At 54.6% G+C, this 23159-nt stretch overlaps 3 protein-coding genes across 5 annotated transcripts; all 3 read right to left on the bottom strand.

Moving 5' to 3' along the window:
- Window positions 1-4041: 4041 nt before the first annotated feature.
- SLC25A14 (solute carrier family 25 member 14) lies at window positions 4042-12481 on the bottom strand. 2 transcript variants are annotated; one of them, XM_052813251.1, is made up of 9 exons: window positions 12322-12475; window positions 12097-12244; window positions 11574-11668; window positions 10159-10244; window positions 9289-9384; window positions 7017-7141; window positions 5784-5919; window positions 5306-5386; window positions 4042-4519 (listed from the first exon to the last, which is right to left on the bottom strand). In XM_052813251.1, exons 1-9 carry the CDS (start codon window positions 12383-12385, stop codon window positions 4478-4480), a joined length of 873 nt encoding a protein of 290 aa, XP_052669211.1. In that variant the 5' UTR covers window positions 12386-12475; the 3' UTR covers window positions 4042-4477. The 2 variants fall into 2 exon arrangements, 1 of the variants encoding a protein (XP_052669211.1); XR_008239064.1 differs by lacking the exons at window positions 4042-4519; window positions 5306-5386 and adding an exon at window positions 6245-6450 and having other exon boundaries at window positions 12322-12481.
- Window positions 12482-12948: 467 nt separating this feature from the next.
- Window positions 12949-16649, bottom strand: RBMX2 (RNA binding motif protein X-linked 2). 2 transcript variants are annotated; one of them, XM_052813249.1, is made up of 6 exons: window positions 16556-16635; window positions 16347-16462; window positions 16193-16244; window positions 15986-16115; window positions 15646-15826; window positions 12949-13880 (listed from the first exon to the last, which is right to left on the bottom strand). In XM_052813249.1, the coding sequence occupies exons 1-6, from the start codon at window positions 16558-16560 to the stop codon at window positions 13444-13446; spliced, it is 921 nt and encodes a 306-aa protein (XP_052669209.1). In that variant the 5' UTR covers window positions 16561-16635; the 3' UTR covers window positions 12949-13443. The 2 variants fall into 2 exon arrangements, with proteins under 2 accessions (XP_052669209.1, XP_052669207.1); XM_052813247.1 differs by having other exon boundaries at window positions 15986-16244; window positions 16556-16649.
- Window positions 16650-16726: 77 nt separating this feature from the next.
- Window positions 16727-21102, bottom strand: RAB33A (RAB33A, member RAS oncogene family). The gene is made up of 2 exons (XM_052813252.1): window positions 20619-21102; window positions 16727-17242 (listed from the first exon to the last, which is right to left on the bottom strand). Exons 1-2 carry the CDS (start codon window positions 20838-20840, stop codon window positions 16787-16789), a joined length of 678 nt encoding a protein of 225 aa, XP_052669212.1. The 5' UTR covers window positions 20841-21102; the 3' UTR covers window positions 16727-16786.
- Between the last annotated feature and the right edge of the window lie 2057 nt (window positions 21103-23159).

The following is a 23159-nucleotide window of genomic DNA, read 5'->3' as shown; positions in this document are numbered from 1 at the left end:
TAACTGTACCATAATACTTTGAATTAAATATATATATACTTGCTACTAATAAAAAGAAAAAAATCATACATACACACACTTGCTTTACTTATCATAAGTGTATTTACCTTACTAATAGTAACTTGTAACAGAAATGCAGAAACAGAAACAAAGCCTCCGCATCCTTCTGTATTACTGAATCCTACGAACCCACTGTCACATCCTTTACTCTCCCGCTGGGTAGGTAACCCTCACAGGCTGTGACCAGGACTGCTCCATCCCTTTAAACAAAGTGCCACAAGCCACCTCTCCTGCCTCGTGAGCTGGAAAAAAATCCGAGCTGCCAGGAAACAGCGCAGGTTCAAGCCTTCCTCTGTCAAACAGTAACCTGAGGAGCACAGGCGGACAGGGAGAGGCTGAGAGCGGGGTCCAGGGCAGGATGTGGCCAAGGGGCAGGACATGGGTGCTGTGGTGGGGAGGAAAGATGCACCAGGTGTACGAATTATGGCCACTATGGATGGAGCTGTGGAGCAGGGAAGCCCCTTGGGAACACCCTGGGTCTGCACCACAGGTGGCCGCGGGAAGGGCTCTGGTGTCCTTATACCCTTACACCTCCTCCTCTTTTGTTTGCCCAGGGAGACATTTGGGGATCCTTAGCCCTGATGGGGGAGAGGGTCCAAACCCCACAGCATGAAATCAAGGTGGAGGGGAGGTTAGACAGAGGAGGAGTGGCAGGACAGCTGGGGAGAAAGCACAAATACAAACTGGAGCCGGTGCCTCCCCGTGAGCACATCCTTGCCCTGTCCCGTACGTAGCACTGCGGTAGCTCACCGTGACAGGACAGTCCTGCTCTGCAGGGGCTCCTCCATCCCACCTCACCAGGACAGAACAGGTATTTTCACAGGACCGTCGCTCAGCAGCAAGGATGTCCAAGTTGCGAGACCACAGCTGGTTCATCAGCCATCACTGGCAGCGATTCCTCCTCCCCGCCATGCCGCTTTGTATTTCTACTTCACCGTGCTCCCCTGCAGCTCAACACCGACTGCTTTCCCAGTTACAACCCTGAATACTTCAAATCATGACCTTTATTAGACCCCAACAGGCATTTCCCTTTTATCCTGCATCAGTCTAGCTGCTTTGATGGCTTTCATAACGGACTTAAAAGCCTTTTGGAAACCCAGACAGACCAGATTAACTCCAGTGTCCTGGTCCACACACTTGCTGACTCCTTTAGAAACCTCCCAGCAGATTTGAAGTCTGGATTCCTCCTCTTCCTCATCCACCAGCCCTTGGCACTGCCAGCACATCCTGGTCATTTATGTTGCAAGTCTTCATTAGTTTCTACCAGTGTGGCAAAGACATCATGGTCACTGGCTGGTAGTTCTCTGAAAACAAAACTTCTTTTGAACCCCATCCACGCTTTTGACACTTTCCTAATGTGAGAACTTTAAATGAGAGGCTACAAGCCTTTTTATCCTCAGATACCCTGACAATTTGGGGTGCAGGCCCAGCCCCCTGCTCACGTTCACTGAACACCCTGTCCTACTACCTCCTCTGCCAATGTTTCACCTTGAGACCTACCGCCAAGCTTCCCCATCAGAAGTCTCCAACAGAGAAATCCCTTTAAGCACTTCCAAGTAAAACCAGACAACCTTCAGCTTGTCTACTAGTCTTTGCTTTTTTGAGTGGTCCTTTCATTCCTCGATTGCCCACCAGCCCCAGGGCCTCCCTGGAAGGCTTCTGCCTTCTATCTGAAAGAGGAAACGCCCTCAGATTTGGGGTCTTACCTTGGTAAGTGGATGCCTATGGTCCCTCTTTTGGTTTTGACCTGGTTTACTGCCATTTTTATATTTAACATAGCAGGGACCATGGAATATTTCTGCTTTCCACATTTGGGTAGGACTTTGCTTTCCAGGGTGCCTTGAATACCACCTCCATGTCAGAGTTAAACCACCTGGACCTTTCTGTGGGTGCATGGGGAAGGTCCCTTCCAGCGTCCATCTTTGCTGGGATATATATATACCCTATGTACTGCAGACTAACACTAATGCCTACACTGTCTTCAGAGTGCTTGCAATCATTCTTCAGCCACTGAAGGTAGGAAGACGTTAAGGGCTTCAGGGCACAAACACAGCCCACACCACTGACTGTGGGGCAGCACTGGCTGCAGAAGCTCAGGTACTGCTGCCTCCTGGGTGGTAGCAGGATCTGAATCAACATGTGCTTGACAGAAGTAGGTACACAGACTGCTCAGCTACGCTCTCACACGTTACTTGGTGTGCCACAGAAAAGGTTAGAAAGAGAAACACGTAAGCTTGAGTACATAAGACAACCAGATGTTTAGGGAGTGCTTCTAGGAAGGACATCCTGAGGCAACGAACCTCCTTAGAAAATGCCAGGTCTCCAGCAGCGCTAACCCCTTGCACAAGTGGTTACAATGCCGTTTATGGGTTGGGATTTTTGTTTTCAAAACACCTAGCAAAATACTAATCTACCAACTGAGAAACCTGAAGCAACTCAGCTTTTCCTCCCTGTTGGCTGCAAAGGCAAGATACTTTAGGGACGAAGGGCTTTATGACCACCTTCAGGAAACACCTGGCATGGTGCTGAGGCGTGCTCACAACCAGCCACCGCCTCACCGTCACGTTCGCAGAGATCGCCACCGCCGTACGTTTACCTGCAGTTACTATTGACAAAGTGAGGCAGAGCGACATGTGGCACATTTACAACAGCCGGTGCAATCAGAGCTCAGATAAGGGACACCTCCAGGGGCTGGGGACAGGCAAACTGGAAGGAGTATCTCCAAAGCCACCCAGGGGAGCTGATCCAATGGGAGGAAGAAGAGGGGAAAGAAGAGCCTCTCGCCAGCACCTTACAGCTGAGAAACGCAAACAGCAAAGTGGCCATGGGGACACTCTTCTGGCATTGCTGAGGAGCTCCTTGTAGCAGCCTGAAGAACACGGGCAGGACAGCAACTGCAAATACCAAAGAACTGTCAGAGGATCAGTTCAAAAATCAACAGCAGCAGCAACATTCCATGGAGCTGCACAGAAGAAATGGCTCCAGAACTAAAGTTACAGAAACACTGAAGAAAACCAAAAGAATGTAATGAACTGCAGTTAAAATACATCTCTCAAATAGACTTGTATTCATAGACTACATAAGTATTTATTTACTTTGTAATATTTAGAAATCCTCTTCAAGAGTAAAGCCAGGTGAGGCATACCAACCTTGTCCACTTTCAATCCACCGCTCCCCATTTCTGGTAGCTTGTAAGTGTAGTTTAACTCTGAAAACGATCCTCCCAGCCTACTGAGCTGCGGCCCTGCAGTAATACCTCTGTTCAAGGCATGATTTAAGTCCAAGAGCTTATTGGAGTCACCTTCCTTATGTACGCAGCTGGTACAAGGCAGCTATGCCTTTGCAAAACTACAGCAAACATTTCTCTCTCATTGGTCTGGGTTGGATTTGGCTGAACATCCCTTGTGCAATTTGCACGGAGATAGAATCTCAACTTACAGTGCCCCCAGACAGGGTGTCACAAGGGACCTTCATTCAAACTAAAGTCACCCCATAAAGAGGAAAGGGAGTAGGAACATAAGAGTTGTTTGCTTTTGTAGCCATACACATTAAAGAAAAAAAAAAATAACAGAAGAGGATGACCAAAATATCTTGCTTGATGTTCTGCTTAGCACTAGCAATGTTAGAGCCACCATTTTAAAGTAGTGAGACATCTGAGTTCAGCTTTAAATCACATTACCTTGCTTTAAAAATTATATAAGCAAAAATAATACAAGCAATAAGGTAAAGAGACTGAGGTTTTGCAAAACTGAGCTATGAGTGCAACACCATAATTCTCTGACACTAACAATTAAACTTTGTTTTAGAAACATTTCTATTGTAATGAATCCTAAAGATTGTTTTATATCTATATATAAGGCTGGGGAAAAAAAGATATGTATAGTGTGCTGAAAAAATAGCTTCTCTTCTCTCTGCGGGCCGACACACCATCTGCTCTGGAATATACCTGCAGTAAATCTGCACAAACACAAACTCAAGCCATCCAGTCAATAAATAATTTAATGAGGTTACAGTTCTGCAAGAAAACATGACAGCACCCCTTCCCAGCCTCCAGCCTCACCCCGCAGGCATGGCAGAATAATGCACAAGAACAAGCCAAACAACAAACCACAGCTGCACCAAAAGGCCACTGGAATGCACAGATCTTCACAGAAGATATTGCTTCAGGCCCAGACACTTATACACCATTAATACTTGCCTCCGTGTGAAAAAACATGCAGCACCTGCTGTCAGCCTCCCAGTTACACTTCAGCCAGATCATGCTCCAGGGACCATGCAGCATTTGGGGGAGGGGGAGAGCCCACACCCACATGTACCAAAACATCAAAACATGGAGATGGCGAAATGAAGAGGAAGGCTGCAGCAAAGCTCTCTGCTGCAAGTCTTGAAGATGACTCTCGTGAAATGAAGCCAGCTGTCAGAATGGAAGTCGCTTCAACTGCTCGTATGTGATAAAAAACTGAAGGGAACATCAAGGAATTGAGCCAAATACATAAGGCAGCTGCACCTGGCCTCCCGGCAGGACGGGGCCATGCCTGGCAAGGCAAGGCAGGTACAGCAACAGCACAGTACAGCTGAAGACCCTCGTCCAGGCAGCATAAACAGATCTGCACAGGTAGAAGAGAGCGCTGTGGGACAAGAGCTACCAGGAGAGGGAAGAGATTGACCCAGAAGCAAAGCGGCCCAGGCTTGCCTAGACCATTGAGAAAGGGAGGTGGCTCTAACCCCAGACTGGGACTTCTTTAAAATAAATTATGTGCACAATTTCAGAGGGCAAGAGGGATCTAGCACAGCAACACAGCAGCGCTGGTTCTGCAGAGCAGGTCAGCACCTGTCACAGAGCAGCAGAACATTCCCCAGGCTTCCCTCACAAAACAGGAGCCAATCCAGAAACCGCAGCACCTCTAGAAGCTCAGGCCAAAGGGAAAGTCTCACACCAAGCACTTGAGAGTACTCACTCTACAGGAAACCACCCGTGCTGCTGCACTGGAAGCCCCTGCACTGGCCACCTACAGAGCTGTTAGAAGCAGCAGTCACAACCAGTGGCATTTTTTGGCACTTGAACCAGCAGCAGCCACATCACAGCTTTATGTCTGTCCAAGTATGACAGGGAGTCAGCTTTGGGCTGCCACAGGGAAGACAAAGAGGTGTCCCACCAAGGTGTCTGCTCTGCGCTTCCCTTTACAGCTTGGTTCTCCCCTGCCTGTCCATACCCATGACCTCCCAGCAGCACACTGAAGGATACGATGATGTTCCAGGGACCGAGCCGAAGCCAATTGGGCCAGAAACCTTTATAGAGTGCAAAGAAGCCCTCACTCTTCCATGTCTGGGAGGAGAGAAGAGACAGATCAATTATGAGACACACCAGGCCCATGCCCATCTCCCTAGTAACATGTGTGATATAATGGACCTTTACAACTGCTGCAGTAAGTGGACAGGCCAGTGGAGATGCAGTTAAGTTGTGTGAAGTGTCACTTACAGTACATGAACCTAATCGAACTGCATCACTGACAAAGCTTTGTCCCAGGAGGTTGGGAGGGTGCTCAAGCTGACGGTGACCTCAGGAAAGTGACTCTAGGCCCTTCTCTGGTTTGTCTGAAACACTCACTGACAAGCACGTCCTGTTGCTGTAAAATTTAACTGCTCATATCAGCGGCGTGCAGTGCTGGACTCTGGCCAGCCTCCTAAAGACAGGGATTTGCCCACCTCTCTAACCTCCTTACCTTCACAAGGCCATCCAGAGTGCCCTTATAGAGCTCCGTGCTGCCCACTATTGCCCGCTGGTTCATCATCCGTGTCCGCACCACATCCACAGGGTTGGAGGCAATGGCCCCAGCCAGCCCACATGTAAAGCTGGAACTATACGCACACCAAAACAGGAGAGAGGAACAGCTCTGAACACGGCCATTCCGGCTCAGACAGGCCTTGACATAAGCACAAGAGAATATCATTCACTGGATTTTATGAAAGGCATTTAACCATAAACATTAGCTGCACTACCTGTTCCCACCCAGCAAACAGGCAGAGGCAGGAACCATACCACCTCAGGACCCCAGAGAGCTAGGGGAAGGGAAATGCTCAGCTTTGTCTAATCAAGACCCTCGTCAGAGCCCACTGCTGGGTCTCCACAGGGGCAGCCTGCAGTCCAGCAAGGGTCTCTGGGTGCTGTCAAGGTGACACAGACCTGAAGGCAGCCTCTTGGAAGCGCACATCCTTCTCACCAGAGCAAACATTTCTTCGGGGCAGGGAAGGAGGGAGGAAGACCAAAGGCAGCAAGAGGGAGCATGCAGCTGCTAGTCTCCTCCCTCCACGTATGGTCTAGTGCTTGTCACCTTCAGCCCCCAGCAGGCAAACCCAACAGAAGCACTGCAGCACCTCCAGCTAAAGTGTCTGCCAGAAGAATAGGAAAATGTAGGTGAAAAAAGACTTCGGGAGGTCTCTAACCCACCCCCTGCTCAGAGCAGGCTGACTTCAAAACTTGGTCAGATTGCTCAGGGTCTTGTCAGCTTTGCAAGTCTCTGTTCATCTCACAAAGCTCTTACAGCAATGGCTGCAAGCTGACAATGCCTGTACAGATGAGGACCTAGGACTGGAGCAGCTCTTTCAACTGATTGCTACAGGTAGTCACACACCTGAAGTCCTGCCTTGTTCATACCAGGGCACAGACATGGAGCAACAGCATTTCTGGTCATCAGCGAGCTGAAATCAAGCTGACATTTCACATCACCAAAGGATTTCTGCCAGGCTCCTTCTCCAGGGAGGTCTCTCTGGGTATACGTGATCATTCTGAGCTGCTCCAGTTGACATAGCAGATCCCTCAGGAGTACCAAGCCTGTTCTCTGCAGCTCCAGAGCACTTGCTCTATAAAGAGGTCTCACCCCACATCCCACCTTACTCCCCTGCTTCACACGCCCCTGCCAAGCCTGGAGAGTGCAGCAGCTGCAGCAAATACTCACACAAAGTGGGCAAAGATGGTGTCACCCATCAGGCCTGACAGAATTAAATGCTTCTTGGTGATGTCGTAGACCGGCAGTTCCACCCCAACCACGATGGCGGCTCTCTGAGCTGTCGGCACAACACCCTGCAGAGCACAAACATCAGTCACAAGTGCAAACTGCTGTCTGGGGACTGCAGCTAGTATAACATCTCCCCCCAGCTTCCTCCCAGGGGCTTTTTGCTGACAATCTACCTTGTATCCTCTTTGCTGTATCTTGCAGCTGTATATCTTCAAGCAGACTAGCTCACCATCTCCCAACTTCACGCCAAAGCTAAGGAGGATTCCTCCACCCTGGCAGCGTTATTCCAGCTAGATTAACCACATGCTGCTTCCCTCCTCCCACGCACTAGCGCACAGGAATTGGGCTATAATCCACTCATCTTCCCTCACTGAACAGTACTCACCAATTTCAATACCAGAAAAGATTCTGCACCACAAGAAAAGCAGCTGCTTAAGGAGCCAGGTGAGGCTCCAGGTCCTCCTTGCTACATAACAGCAGTGAGAGTCTGCTTTGTTAAGGTTTTTGATTTTGGAGATTTTCACGTATTACAAGAGTTGCTGCTGACAGAACATTGATCTGGGAACCAGCAAGACAATTACTGGAAAAACTATGAGGTTAGGTAAGAGGAACCAGCTACCTTCTGTCTGAGAAATATCCCCGCAAACCTCTCATCAGGAACCAGATAAAAATACGTGCAAATTTCTATTGGCTTGCAGAACAAGGAGAACTTGGCAGCAATGTGGAGTTGGGCCATTTCACAGGAACTGTAACACCATCCAAGTAATTCAGGGAGACCCACGGTGTCATGAGAGAGCCCCCTGGTCACCGGGACTGGGAGAGACCCTTCAGTGGGGCCACATTATGAGCCAGCCCATCAGGACAGCCAGCTTTCTCACCACACAAAAGCAAAGCAACTCTGAGAAGCAGAAGTACTTTTCAGGTTAATGGCTCCTGCTGTCCCCACCCAGCTGCGCTAATGCAGCGCCTGACAGTCTCCTCTTGGGTTCCTGCCTAATCCAGTCCTGGCACAGCCAGTTCAAATCCCCACAAGATGAATGCCAGGACTGGTGAGACTGGTGAGCACAAACATCTTTGCCTCAATGTGAGGGAAGACTGGAGGGAGGAGTCAGTGGTTGTCCCAGACCAGAGAGCAGCAAGACTAGCTTGATCACTGGAATCCACCTCGAGACTGATCTCTCTCTGCAGCACACATCAGCAACACAGAGGGTTTAATTTCTTTTCTAGTCTCTCTTCCCCTCTTGTGTGTCTTTGTCCAGAGAGCAGAAATAATCTCAAAGTAAATATTGTGTCAACACTGGCAGCTGATTGACTCCTCCTCCCCTTACCACACAGGACACTGCAACAGCTATCTTTCTGTAAAAGGCTTCAGTGACCATCACAGTGAGAAATCAGACTGTTGCCTGGAAAAAAGCATTGGGATTCTGTAGTTACCATACCTGACTTCGCGACTCAGCAGACTGCTGGATAACTGAGCGTATGGAAGACTTGTAATGGAGGACAAAGTGAGGTTCTCTAACAAAAGCCAAAGAACCACTGCTAAAATCCAAGCAGTAGGGCTTGAGCACTGGTAACTCTCATCTGTCTTCAAGGCCAAGAGCCTTACATCACCAGCTTCCCCAAAAGCCACCACTCTCTCCTACTCTTTGCATGCTCAGACGGCAAGTTTCAAGGGGTCTAAGACTGGGTAGGCGGGGACACAGGGCAGATTTGTCCCTTTGGAACTTGAGAAAGTTACCATATGTCATTAGTGCCTCTCAGGTTACTTGGAAGAATTCCTCTTCCTCCACATGAGGAGGTGCTGAGCTGCTCATATCCAGAGGCAGGTAAATTGCCCTGCTCATTGAGTGCAGGGTTACTTCCCACTGACTCCAAGATACACCAGGCTGCGCATCCTTCCTAAGGCAGACCATGGAGAGGATCCAGCCCCAAATGCTGGTCCGTGCAAGGGACACTCATGTATCTGAAACTTTATGCACACCAGCTTCAGTCCTGGAAACCAGGTCTGCCTGGCCCAGCGCTGATGCTGCCATAGCACAGACCCAATCTCCACCACAGACATGCTTCTGTTTGTCCAGTAACTAGAAGCAGAACTTTGCTACTACCCTTGGTTCACAGTTCTCTTCAAGGGCTGTGCCTGGGTGTAGCAAATGAGTTGAGGAAGCTGTCAGCTCTGCTGCTAGTCAGGGGAGTTCCAACAGCTGGTGCTTACCCTCCAGAGGCCTCTGGTACCCTCCTGCTGGTAGATGTCGATGAAGCTGCCAATCATGCCACCCTGGAATAAACTGCCTTGAGCCTGCATTCGAATCTGAAAGAAACGCAAGAGTCAGCAGGATGACATCAGAGCCTGCCCAGGAGGGCAGAGATACCAGCTCAGTGGACCTCCTGGTAGAAAGGACAACAGAGCAACTCGTAGCAGACACTGCTATCCATGTGCCCTCTCCCTGCAAACCACGCAGGAAACGATGACGGCAGGCAAGGAGCGGGGACAGCAACAGGGTGGAAGCACAGTGCAACTCGGACGAGACAGAGAAGTTGTGGGGAAGGCCTTCCCCCTCCGAAAGCAGTCTGAGAAAGGTTGATCTACACAGGGAGAAGCGTGGGAAAGTTCCCCAGGCTCTCTTTGCTCAGAGCAGAGCTACCTTGACCCCAGTAACCCCACAGTAGGGAATGGAGCAGACCAAGCAGTCCCCACTGGACTCTGGTCACTCCACGTAACAGGCAGGACTTTGTGGCACCATCAGCAAAGCACAGCACAGTGACCAAAGGGAAAGGAGCTGAGAAGGTCTGATAAATAGCTGGCTACCACCCCACTCACCCACTTAAGATAACACAGCCTCCACCCCTTGCCATAACAGATTTCATGATCTTTAAGAGCTGCACTTTTGAAAAAAAAATGTTTATTGCTCCGGGCTTCTGTTCCCATTCATTAAAAACCCAGATTAGCAGAACCGATGGCAGCAGTGGCTCAGAGAGCACCTCGCTGCAGCTGGGAGAGATGCATCTTCACTGGAAAGCAGCAGCTTCTACATGTCAAACCACAGCCAGCCAGGAGCTCTCTCTGGCCACGCACACTTCTTACCTTCAGCACATCTGTCGGATTGGCAATTGCAGAGGAGATCACTCCTGAAACCACTCCGCAGATTACATTGATTAGCAACGTTTCATCTGCAATCAAGAAGAGAAAGTCAGATCCTAAAGATCAAAAGAGAAGGTGCAGAGATTGTACTGAACAAGCGGGAAGCTCTGGGAAGAGCAGGGAAGCTCATTTTGCAAATCACATGGTAAAGTTGCACGAGCTACCATCAGCTCATGGCAGATCTGTCCCCACACCTGCCAGAGACAGAAAGCAGCAGCTGAAACACTCAGCAAACATGCTCTCAGAGAGAAGCAGGTCTTACTGACGAGTCTAGCTGATCAGACAAGGAAAAGACTGTGATACGTGAAAATTTTGAACAATTATTTGAGATTTCAGTGTCCAGTGATGCACTTCTCATGACGGAGACAAGCCGAGACAGAGGGAGACAGAGAGGGACAACCCAACACTTCTCAAGGCAACCTGATACCAATTTGTTTTGATCTGGAGCCCCAGCTGGCCGCACTCAGAATAGGCAGCCACCTTGAGAAAACAGAGAATAGGCAACCCAGGCAGAGAAAGTTAGATGCAATTAGTTCCGGGGGGGGCAGGTGGAATAATCCAAGACTTCCAGGCCCAGTATTAGGGTGATGGTTACATTGGGAAAAGGCACAGCCCTTTGCTGGTACTGACCACAGCACTTCCCAGAGGAGACCAGGCCACTGGCTGCCCCAGGCCTGTAGGGAGACAAACATTCAGACAACGGTACTCACAACTGGAAATGCTGCAAACAGCAAGCGAGGAGAGACGTGCGGCCCAGTGTACTCGCACAAAACCACGCGCAGGAAGAGGTGTTACTGGAGAACAGAGCAGCCCCTGGAAAGAAGCTCTAGTGCGCTGCACTTCCCAGTCCTCTTGCTGGCCTGCTGACCGGCCCGCACTGCCCATCTCACTTTCCCAGCTAGCACTGGCATTACAATATTCACTCATGTCACACCAGGGTTTAAAACCGCTCACGCGGATCTTGGCGCTCCTTCAGCGAACACGTACTAGACTTCTGCTGCTCCGCTCTCTACGTAGGAACCGCAGAGGCCCTCATTACCAGAGCACAGAGGTCAAAAGCATTCACAGTATCCCATCCCTAAGTCAGACAGAGATAAAGGCTGGGGAAAGGAAAGGTCTGGCTGGAGGGAGGTGTCTGGCTAGGGACTGCGGGCAGTGCCAGGCGCAGCGAGATTCACATCCGTGTTGAAACCCATCCTTGCTGTTACTGTACAAGCAAAACCACAGCGCGAACTAACAAGAACTCCATTTCTGTGGGAATCTATAGCCGGGAAGGACAGAGCAAGGAAGGAGCAAAACCGCACAGCACAGAGAGCACGAGATTTCGCACCCGTACTGACACATTTACTGACGCTGACCTTCCATGCGATCTACAAACAGACGCTTCAAACTCTGGTAAATGCCGATCTTTATGGTGCCGTAAGACGCCTGTCTCAGCAGCGCAGGGGCGATCCTGAGCGGGGGAACAAAAAAACCCGTTGAGCCCCGCCAGCGCGGTGGTCCTCCTCCCAGTCACTCCCCAGCAGCCCCCAAACTCCAAGGGGCAGAGCCCGGGCCAGAAACGCTCCTGCCGCGGCTCAGACGGTGCCGAGAAGCGCAGCTCTTATCAGTCGCCCACGATAACAACCCCGGCCGCCCGAGAATCGAACCTGGGAATCGCCCCCGCGCACCCTCCAGCGCGGGAGGCCGGCACCCACGCAACTCCTCGCTCCCCACCTCGGGAAAACCGGGAGTCTCCAAGGCTGCAGAGCAGCACCGCTTCCCCGGCCCCCTGCTCGGCTCGGGGGCCGGCTGGGCTCCCGGGGGGGGACGGCGGAGCGGTTCGGCGGGCAGTGGCGGGGAGGGGGGGGGGGGGGGGTGTCGGTTCCTCCCGGTGCTTACCCCGAGTAGAGAGCGCGGCCGCCCTCCTCACGGCAGATACGGAAGAGGGCGTGGAACATGCCGCGGTACCGGACCTCGCGGAACCGGGCATCGGCGCTCTGGCCCTGCACCTGCAGGCGCGTCTTGGTGAGGTCCACGGGGAAGGTGCCTGCGGGGAGAGCGGCCGTCAGCGCCCCGCCGGCCCCGCTCCGCCCGTTCTTCCCTCCCTCCCTCCCGCCGCCTCACCGAACTCGGCCACGATGGAGGCGAGCCCGCCGTACACGAAGGGTTTCCAGTTCAGCGCGGACATGGCATGGCGGAACGGGGCCGGCGGCGGACCGGGCCGGACACCTGCCTCGCCGCCGCGCAACTACCCGGAACCGGAAACGGAGGGCGGTGACGAGCGCCCCCTGTCGGCCCCGCCCCGCCGGAACCACCTCAACCCGGTAACCCGCCGCAACCGGGCGCCGATCGCCGCCAGCCCCGCAGCGGGACGGTCGCTGTGCCCGGCCCCCGGGGACAGCGGACAGACACCGGGCCCGGACGGACAGACACCGGCACAGAGCACACACACCGCCCGATCCCCACCGGGTCCCCCCGCCGCCCCGTTTTCAGCCTCCAGGCCCCAGTCCCGGCTGCTCAGGGCGGGGGCGGGGGGGCGAAAATCCCCCCGCTCCCGAAGCTGGACAACTACCCGAAACCGTAACGGATCCTGTCGGGGGGTTATTATTTCTCCTAGCAAGGAGATCCGGCCAAAAAACACCCCTCCAGCCCCCCCCCCCTTATCCCTCACTCGCAATTTTCAGGTCAAATCAGAAAAACGCACGCCTTCACCGGCCACCGGGAAAGAGGAACGCTGCTCCCAGGGCTGCCTTCTGGTTCACAGGTAACTTTTATTCAGAGGCGTTCCAACAGTAAGTGGCCCCCAGGCAGCAGCGCGGCTCTGGAGATCCAGCCCAGCAGCCCGGAGAGGCACTGGGTGGGCTCAGGGCCCAAAGCTGGCACGTGGAGCCGACAAAACGCCCACCACTCTCTCCCTGCAGCCCAAGAGTGGGGAAACCCTCCACCAGGACTGACAGAACTGGGCAATTTTGGGAAGAAGAGCATCCTGCCACTCCCAGCGACCATCTTCACGCGGCAGCGTGCGTCCAACGCCGCAAAAAGGGCTGGAGGAGGCAAAAAAACCCTCGCGTCCCAGTCCGCAGCACGGGCAGCAAGGGGAGCCCCGTCCGAGGATGGAATGAGGAACCAAGTGGAAGCTGTTGGAGGTGAACAGTCCAGCCGCGGTGCCCCCCAGCTGTGCCCCAAGGAGGCTCGGAGCAGGTTTTTGGGCAGGCTTTTGGTCCTCCTGAGCGCTGGCCCCAGGGCTCAGCAGCGGCTGGAGCCTCTCGCGGAGCCCCGCTCCCTGTGCCTGGGATGGGGCTCCCAGCGCTCCCGGGATCTGCCTCCCTCGGGAGGCTCTTCTCGCCGGGCGCTGTGCCCGTCACCCTTCCTGCCAGCCTCCTCTCTCTTCTCCCTCTCTTCCCACAAACCGCTTTGTCCCCTCTGGTCCTGGCAGCTCTTTTCCCCTCTTCTCTCCAAAGGCCTCTGGTGCCTCCGCTCTTCCTCGTCTCGCTGCGTCCTGCTCACAGGCTTCCCCTCGGAGCCCTTCCAGGGCTGCTGGCTCCCACTGGCGTAGCGGTCGTAGGCCGGGTCCTCCTTCTCCTTCTTAATCTTGATCCTGGGGTGTGCCTCCTCTGCGGCCACCGCCCTCTTCACAGCCTGCAAGCTCTGCTTTTGCCGCTCCTGTCTACTTTTCTCCTTTTCTGAAATAAAAGGTTCACCTTTTGGGACAGACGGTCCTGCAAGCATCACCTCAGCTCCCCAGGCTCTGCCTACCACCTTTCCAACTCCCCTCCCATTTTAGGCTCTGTCCCCCTCCACCCAAGCTTCACAGCCCGTTTCCCCCCTCAGAGAGATCCTATTCCACTTTCAACCCCGACACTTTTCTCCTCCAGCCTGAGCCATCCTGCTTCCTTCTTTAACACTTGCCACATCATGTTCCTCCCAGCAAGGCTGCCCTCGGGCACTTCAACACAGCTTGGGGTATCAAGCACCTTCCTTTCATTCTCTTTCCCCAGTAACATCCATGCAATAAGAACATCGTGATCCGCTCTGTGGAAATTCTCTTCTCCCCACCCAACGATTCTTTTCCCTCTTCGCTCTCCTTTGCCCCTCTCACTTTTGTGCATCTCCTCGACACTCTGGAGCAACAGCTTATCCCCACCCTTAGTTTTGTTGCCTATTTTCTTTCCTCCAACCTTCTCTCAAACTAGGACTCTCGCCTGACCGACATGCCCCTCTGCCCCATGCTAAGGCCCCATCCATCCCATCTCCTCCTCCATGCCACACAGCGCTGAGCTCCTCTCTTAATGGGGGGGCGGCAGCACAGCAAAGACAGGTCTCAAACCCCGACAGCGGAAGGGCTCAGCTGTAGCTACAAGATGGCCCCAAATACCTGCTGCTAACACCTGTCTGCCACCAGCAGAGCCCAGCTGTGGGAGAGAAGGATCCTCTGCACGCCATGCCGTGAGCTCCAAGCCAATTTCAGAACAACAGACACCCCCACCCCACCGCCACCGCACCTAACCAGCTTGTCCTGGGAGCTACAACCCAGCACAGGTGGATGCCGCCTGGAAGTGGTTGGCAAGCCACAGTAAGCAGCTCCTACTGCAAGTCACTGCTTCTAGCACTCCGCTGGCTCTGACAAGCCTAACTTTTCAAGATCTCTGCCACACAGATGGAAAAAACCCTAACGGCTGTTTAAAAAATCCATCAGTATAGTTGCACAGGCTGGTCCTTTATGAGGCACGTTCGTTCAAGTTCAATTTGGATGTACTTTACACCTTTCCCTTTTCCTTCTGAAAGACATAGAGCAGCAAGTCCTGCTGCAACCACTGAGAACAGGAGGTATACAAGCACTCAGATGGTTTAACTTACACTGCATTTTTAGGTCTGCTTTCATAGAATCATAGAATAGTTGGACTTGGAAGGGACCTTTAAAGGTCACCTAGTCCAACTCCCCCCCTACTTTCTTTGGCTTCAGTTTCCAGCCACAGAATCTCACCTACATCTGCTGGTTTTACGTTCTATTCAATCCAGTTATCTTGCATAGGCCACACAGTGGTCATTCCATACATCTACAGCACTCCAGTCCTACAGTAGCAGCACCCAGATTTTAAGATTAAGTGGTGCTTTTCCTAAGCCTTCCCTCTCCCTTTCCCCTACAGCACTGCTCCCCCATGCAGTAACCCTGCAGCCTGGCAGGCTTTTTTCCAGGAAAAGTGCTGTTATTGTTTGCAAGATACAGCTCTTCAGAGGCAGGGGGAGGACACTCACAGATAAGGGCTAAATACAGGCACTCTGATACCCCTCAGGGGATCACGACGCAAAGCCTGGACATTAAGGCTGTGGCTCTTTTCAGGAGCACACCCATCCTTGGTGTTCCCCCGAGGAATGGGCCCTTGCAAGGCTGAGGTCTCTGCACAGAGACTCCCACCTGGGGTCAAGACTGGCAGGAACACACCTCACCTTTTTGCTTTTTTACGGGCACATCATCATCTTCCGACAGGGAATCGGATGACGTATGAGGTGGCGTTTTAACTCCACAACCCTTTGCATGGAGGGCTTTTGTCACCTCGTCTAAGTCATCGGAGTCTTTGGGGGGCCGATAGTTGGCCACGTGGTCCACTCGAATCGTCCTTCCTTTGATCTACGAGAGGAATCACGCTGTTGGCGAGGGCACAGACCAGCTCCCCACGTGCTGTGGGTCGCCAGTGACCCATGCTGTCAGGGCTCCTGTTTGACGTGAAGCAGCACCTCGGGAGCCACGGCAGGCAGGCAGGACGGCATCCCAGGCTGCTTCACTCACCTTGATCCCATTGAAGTTGTCAACAGCGAGAATGGTGCTCCTCTGGTCCTCATAGCACAGAAAGCAAAAGCCTTTCGACTTGCCGGTCTTCTTGTCCCGCACCAAGTTAATATTGACGACCTCCCCGTACCTGCAACACACTCTCAGCACCCCAGGCAGCGGCAGGGGCACGGTGGGGGCCCGGGGCGGGGGGGCTGCGGCACTTACTGCGAGAACACGCAGATGACATCCCCCTCCGTCAGCTCGTAGTGCAGCCCGCCTGCAGGGAGAGGGAGAGGAGGGAAGGGGGCACCGGTACCGCGCAGGCCCGGCCGGGCCCGGGCCCAGGCCCACCCCCCCCTCCCCGGCCCCCGGCCCATACCGACGAAGATCCAGGCGCTGTCCTTGTACTCCGCGTGCCACGAGACCGCCTCCTGCACGCCCAGCTCCGCCTCCCGCGCGTTCAGCTCGTTGATCAGCTTCACCTTCGTCAGGGGGCTGAGGGCGAGGGCACCGTCAGCACCGGGACCGGGAACAGAACCGGGAGCGGGCCCAAACCTCCCCTCCCTCCCTCCGCGCCCGCCGACCTACTTCATGGTGGCGCCGCCGCACACTGCGCATGCGCCTTGCCGGCGCCGCGCATGCGCGCCGCCCTCAGCCCGAGCCGAATCGAGCCGAGCGGGGTCGGACCGAGCCGAATCGAGCCGAGCGGAGCCGGACCGAGCCGAGCGGAGCCGAGCCGCGCAAAGCAACACCCAGAGCTGACTGGAGCCGCAGAGACTTTATTGAGGTGACCGTGACAGATGGCGGCGGGAGCCGTGCTCAGCACGGGCAGGAGTTTTTACCGTTGGCATCGTGTGTTGGCTCCAGCCTGCGAGCCTGGCCCGGCCGCCCCTCCAGGTCCCGGCAGAGAAGCGACCGCTGCGCCTTCAGCCGGCAGGCCAGGCACATGAAAATGGCGTCCACGTTCTGGCTCTCCTTAGGGTCCTTGGCCGAGGTCTCAAACAAAAGCATGTTGTGAGCGTCGGCGAACTTCAGAGCCATGCTGGATGGCACTTGGATCAGGTCTTTCAAGTCACACTTGTTCCCCACGAGCACCCTGGGGACGAGGGGGGGCACTGCGTGCCCGTTGCACTCCTCGATCCACGTCTTGAGGTTGGTGAAGGAGGTCATCTTCGTGACGTCATAAACAAAGACGACGGCATGCACGTTGCGGTAGTAATGCTCTACCATGCTCTTCCGAAACCTCTCCTGGCCAGCTGTGTCCCACACTTGCACCTAGGAAGCAAAGCAGACAAGAAAGAAGACTACAGGAGCGCCGAGCGTCCGCCCTGGGCCAAGGCCTGCTGCTTCGGGCGCAGGCCGGCTCGTTGAACTCCCTGCAGGAAGATGCAGGAGGGCTTCCCGTGGGTCCATCTTTGACAGCCCTGAGGCAGGAGGCAGGCCAGGCGAGCCTCACAGGGAGAGGCAACCTCTTATTAGATGAACCAGGATTGATGGATAAGTTACACAAGCTTTTGGGCCTACACTGACAGTGCCCAAGGCTGTATACGACAGCGCACGTGCTTGTGTAATTCAACCAGGCAAGCCCAGCTCATCTAATAAGAGAGATCACATCAGCACTTTCATTCAGGGAGCACCGCTCCCTTTTTCTCAACCTTTTCCCGATGCCACCTTGACCACCATCCCCACCACAGAAACGAAGCACACAAGCACTTCTCATTTCACAGACATTCTTGCACCAGATCAGGACATTTGTCCACCTAATCCTATGCCATAAAAGAGAACCCCAACAATTACATGATGGTAGGTACAGAGGAGTCAGGGCAAGGAGAAGATGAGGAGGGGGATCCACCCTTTGTGTGACAGAGCAGCAGGAGGGCATGGAACTCTGTGTGGGGATGGGTGAGGAGCCAACCGAGAGCTTGTGGGTGAGGATTAAAAAGCAGACCGGCACGGGCGACATTGTAAGGGGTGTCTGCTATAGGCCACCTGACCAGCAGGCTGAGGCACTCTAGAGACAGATAGGAGCAGCCTCATGTCGGCAGGCCCTGGTCCTCACGGAGGACTTCAACCACCCCAATAGCTGCTGGAAGGAAACACAGCAGGGCACGAACAATCCACGAGGTTCCTGGATGGCACTGATGACAACTTCCTGACCCAAGTGGCAGAAGCCAACAAGCTCGTGGGCTGGTTGAGCAGTGAGATGGATTGGAAACTGGCTGAACATCTGGGCCTAGAAGGTGGTGATCAGTGACACATAGTGTAGTTGAACACTGGTAACTAGCAGTGTACCCCAGGGGTCAATACTGGGCCCAGCCCTGTTCAACATCTTCATTAATGATCTGCATCACCATCCAGATTGCCCTCAGCACCCTCAGCAAGTGTGCAGATGACACCAAACTGGGAGGAGCATGGCTAGGATGTGAAATGGTTGTGCTGCCATCCAGAGGGACCTCAAAAGGCTGGAGAAATGCACTAACAGGAACTTCATGAAGTTCAACAAAGTGAAGTGCCAATTCCTGCCCCTGGGGAGGAACAACTCCAGGCAACAGTACCTGCTGGGGACCACTCAGCTGGAAAGCAGCTGTACAGAACAGGACTTAGGGTCCCGAGGGACACCAGGTTGACATGAGCCAACAGTGTGCCCTTGCAGCAAAGGCGGTGAATGGTATTCTGGGCTGCATTAAACAAAGTATTGCCAGCAGGCTGAAGGAGGTGATTCATCCCCTTTATTCAGTGCTGGAGTGCTGTGTTCAGTTCTGGGCTCCCCAGTAGAGGAGAGGCATGGACTGGAGAGAATCCAGCAAAGGACCACAAAGATGTTGAAGGGACTGGAGTGTTTCTCTTACAAGGAAAGTCTGAGAGAGCCGGGACTGTTTAGCCCAGAGAAGAGAAGGCTCAGGGGGGAATCTTACCAATGTGTATAGATAACTGAAGGGAGACTACAAAGAGGACAGAGCCCAGCTCTTTTCACTGGTGCCCAGTGCCAAGAGCAGGGGCAGTGGGCACACACTGAAACACAGGAGGTTCCCTCTGAACATCAGAAAACACCTTTCACCGTGAGGGAGCCTGAGCACTGGCACAGGTTGCCCAGGGTGGTTGTGGAGCCTCCATCCTTAGAGATACTCAAAAGCCATCTGGCCGTGGTCCTGGGCAATCAGCTCTGGGTTGCCTGGCTTCAGCAGGAGAGCTGGAGCAGATGACCTCCAGAGGTCCCTTCCAACCCACACTTTGCTGTTAGACTGTGACTCTCTGAGTTCTCCTGGCCGTTGTAGATAATGTCTTGAAACCTGGAGCTGGCAATTTCCAAACAAGTGTCTGGGGTTAATCCAAATCACCCTGTACCCCACTGAGACAGTGCCCGCCCCAGAGTCTTTCAGAGTGGAAAAATGCTGGCAAAGAAGAGCTGCTGCTCATGCATTTCCCTGCCAGTCTATCCCATCTGGGCAGAGCAGAAGAGGGAAGGTAGTTCTCTCACCTCCCCTCTTGGATGCATGGTCCCAGGAAAGGGCCAATTTGCTGCACTGCCTCCCACTCCTGCCTGCTGGAGCACAAATAATATCCAAAGGTAGAAAGCCTGGCAATGTTTTCTGACTAGTGGCAGTAAGACAGGCTTCATGCCAGCCTGCACTACAGCTTACAACAGCACAGCTATGTGGTGTTGGATAGACCTGGGGAAGGCGGGGGGAAAAATGAGCACCTCTCCTCTTAAAGGAGAGATGAAAATGTTCATGGGCATTAAAAGCACGGCTAAAGTTCTTACCCAACGATAGTAGCTCTGATTTCGTTGTGATTAGTCCCTCAACTTTTGATCACCCATCTGTCAGCAAAATAGCAAGATTTGCTTCTTCCAGCAGTCAGTCTTACACACAGACAGCTGTCGGTGCTCATCCACCTAACCGGGCAGGCCAAGCTCAGCTGCAAGCTGTGCTCCCCAGGCCGTCTCCTACCAGTTGCTGTAGATCTACAGATCTGCTCCGGCACATCAGCCAGAGCTCTTCAGGTTTGGGCTGATGCATTTCTTCCAGGTGTCACCCTGGCCTTCGTACAGCAAATCCGTCCTATTCTAGTTCTGCTGAAATTGCACCCTCCCAGTGCTCGCTGACAGCAGTCTTCAGCATTACTCTCACAGCTGCCAAGCCCACTGCAACCAGCTCGTGCAAGCTCCTGGCCTTCCAGCGCAGCCACTGCCAGCCTACAACCATCTGCTCCCCCGAAAACACATTGGTTTCTGCGTACAGCTCCTTCCCCCAGCTCCCCGCAGCTTCGCCCCTCTTTTGGTCCAGCTGCTGAAGCCGGAGGCCACCCTGACGCTTCGAGGACCCGGTTACGCTGGGTGTCGGGAGAGCAGGACAGCAGCGTTTCACCCCAAGCTATGGTTTCATACCGCCTGCAGACTCGAGCAAACCGCATAAATAGCGACAACGCAGCGCAGTGACGGGTTCAGAAAGCATCCCTGCAACACGGGGATGAGAAACCTCCCCCTCTTCCCCTCCCTCGAGTCGGACCGAGAACAGAGAAGCCCCCGAGGGGCGTTTGGGGGGCAAAGACCCGGGGCAGGGGCAGGGGTTGGGGCAGGGACAGGCTGCCTTTGCCGCCCGGGCCGCTGCCGGCCAGCCCCGGGCTCGGTGCCGGTGCCGCCGTGGCCCACCTTGATGCGCTCCCCTTCGATCTCCACCGTCTTCTCGCGAAAGTCCACGCCGATGGTGGCCTCGGTCTTGTCGGGGAAGGTGCCCCCGCAGAAGCGGAAGGTCAGGCACGTCTTGCCCACGTTGGAGTCTCCGATCACGATGATCTTAAAGATGCGGGTCTGCACGTAGGGCTCCAGCGAGGAGTCGGGGCCCGGCGGCCGCCCGCCGCCGCCCGCCGCCATCCCGCGCCGCCGCCGCCGCCGCCGCCGCCTCACCGTCTCATGGGGCCGCGCCGCCCCACGCACCGGCTGCGGCACGGCCCCGCCCCGCGTACCGGCACCGCACGGCCCCGCCCCACGCACCGGCACGGCCCCGCGTACCGGCACCCCACGGCCCCGCCCCACGCACCGGTACCGGCACCGAGCCACCTGCCGTCCCCGCCAGGCCCGAGGCTGCGGGGACTCGCCTGGGCTCGGGGACCCGGCCGGCGTCCCCTCGGCGGGTGAGGGCGACCGGCGCCGGCCTCAGAGACCCCCCCCCCGCCCCGGGCCAAGCGACGGAGGCGGGGACAAACTGCCGCGGCATCCCGGGAACCCCACCGGCCGCCTTCCCGGGCAGGCTGGGGACCGGCAGGGCACCAGGCAGCGACACAGGTCGCCTCCTGGGAGAGAGGGAGACCAGTCCAAGGCCAGTGGTGGGAAGAGGGTGGGGGCAGGACCAGAAACTGGGGGACAGAAGCCCCCCACACGCTTCAAAAGCCGAGAGATGCCAAGGCGCTCGCTCCCACCACGGCCGGCGATGCCAGAAAAAGCCTGTAGCCACGGCCACGGGGGCTGCCACCCTCGGGTTTGAGGTCTACGGAAGAGCCCCACGCAGGCAGCACACGGATGCTCCGGCGCGGACGGAGCTGCCCACACCGGTGCTGGCAGGGGGACACGCGGCAGCTCCTGCTAGAGATGAGTCGGGCCTCTGGCCCTTCTCCCTGGCTTCCTAGGGCTGCGATGGCACTCCCACCGGCCACCATCAGGATCAGAGATGATGGGGAACGGGATGGCGTCTCTCTTGCCCGCATCCTTCGTGGGTGGAGCAGGGCAGCAGGCACCTCCGCCTGCGCCGGGAGCCAGCACTCACAGCGCGAGGGCATGGAGGGCAGCAGCCCGAAGCGTGCACGCAGGGATGGCAGGAGCGAGGGGTGCCAGGTAAAACTGCACAGGGGAAGAGGATTACCGCCACAGGAGGGGGTTGAGAGGACCTCGCTTTCTTCTCACGGGTAATCTGAAATAGGCCGGACAGTGTGCTGCAGCACAGGGAGGGCATCATGGAGAACCGCGAGGGCAATAGGTGGGACAAGCGGTATGGTCTGCCCTTCCCTCTCCTGTGACCGCAGAGACCCACAGTGCTCCGAGGGGGCTGGTAACGCAGCCCAGGCAGCTCCAAAAGAGATCACGGCCTCCTAAGATTGGCCCCCGATACAAGAAGACTCCTGCAGCGCAGGCAGTTGGTGGGAACTGGAGGAGCCAAAGGCTGGGAAGGATTTACCAGAGGTCCCCAAGTGGTCACAACTGCCCCAGGGTATCAGTGCTCAGCTGCCTGCTTCCAGCAGCACTGAAATGAAACGAAGAAGGTACAATAAACAATGCAGCAGGTGGAAAATCCTCATAAAGTTGAGACTGGGGCTGAAATACATCCCTCCTTTCCAACTTTGGAAGGATGTCTGCAGGTCTATACAGCTGAGCGAGACCACCCATTCGACCACTGAACCATCCTGTCTCACTGGACTGCCTGCTGTATAAAGAGCAGTCACACAGAAGGGATCCTCCCCATTAAGGCTCACGTAGACATCAGCTGAACTGAGGTTTTGGCCCATAAAGGAAGCTCAGCTGGTGGACCCAACAGACTCATTTGGACTTACGTCCCAGAGATGTTACCAGGAAACCATTTCTGACTACCCCCAGCTACTTCTGGCCTGGCCAAAAACCTGCGGGGCAAAGTCGAGATGAGGACACTAGCTGCAGAACTGCTGCTCAGCCCTCTCCCTGTGTGAGTAGAGACAACACTGAGAAGGCCCCAGGAAAGACCCTTTCTTTCCTCAGGGGTACTTTGATCCTCCTGGAGAGTGAGACTGAGTGCTAGCCTGAGGAGGCATTCCTGGAGCGAGCAAGGGAGCGAGCAAATTGGGGAGTTGATGTCTCTGGAAAAGATTCCTGAGCAGATCAGCTGCCACATTCATCTTTAAAATATCCTCAGCAGAGCACCTGACCCACTCCTCACATCAGAAAAGGTAAAGGGGCCAGGAAGTAAAGATATGAGACATAGGCAAGAGGGCTCTCTAGTGGAGCCCCAAGACTGTATAGGAAGAGTTCCCTATTGTAAGGGGATAAATATTTGCCTCAGACACTTTTTATGTCCCATAAAATACATCAGGGAAAAAAAAGCAGCAACATTCAAACCCTAAGCTGTATCTTCAGTTCATTCTGTTACCAACTTAGCTGATTAGGTGTTCCTTCAAGGGTGTTACCCAAGAAGCTTTCCTAGCTCTTGGCGCCGCTCACGCAACCAAT

Source organism: Harpia harpyja, chromosome 18 (genome assembly GCF_026419915.1).
Source record: "Harpia harpyja isolate bHarHar1 chromosome 18, bHarHar1 primary haplotype, whole genome shotgun sequence".
Classification (NCBI taxonomy): Eukaryota; Metazoa; Chordata; class Aves; order Accipitriformes; family Accipitridae; genus Harpia; species Harpia harpyja.
The sequence above is the reverse complement of the archived record's forward strand: the minus strand, read 5'-3'. Positions and strand labels throughout refer to the sequence as shown.

Bases quoted from the DNA above. Each gene is read 5' to 3' on its own strand.
- RAB33A (XM_052813252.1), bottom strand. From the start codon at position 20,840: ATGGCGGCGGGCGGCGGCGGGCGGCCGCCGGGCCCCGACTCCTCGCTG. The intron at 17,243-20,618 runs GTGGGCCACGGC...TTTGCTTCCTAG, and splicing joins TCGAAGGGGAGCGCATCAAG to GTGCAAGTGTGGGACACAGC.
- SLC25A14 (XM_052813251.1), bottom strand. From the start codon at position 12,385: ATGTCCGCGCTGAACTGGAAACCCTTCGTGTACGGCGGGCTCGCCTCC. The intron at 12,245-12,321 runs GTGAGGCGGCGG...CTCTCCCCGCAG, and splicing joins CTCCATCGTGGCCGAGTTCG to GCACCTTCCCCGTGGACCTC. The intron at 11,669-12,096 runs GTAAGCACCGGG...TCCCCCGCTCAG, and splicing joins GGCCGCGCTCTCTACTCGGG to GATCGCCCCTGCGCTGCTGA.
- RBMX2 (XM_052813247.1), bottom strand. From the start codon at position 16,585: ATGCGCAGTGTGCGGCGGCGCCACCATGAA. The intron at 16,463-16,555 runs GTAGGTCGGCGG...CCTCGCCCTCAG, and splicing joins TGCGGCGGCGCCACCATGAA to CCCCCTGACGAAGGTGAAGC. The intron at 15,827-15,985 runs GTGAGTGAAGCA...TTCCTCTCGTAG, and splicing joins ACAACTTCAATGGGATCAAG to ATCAAAGGAAGGACGATTCG.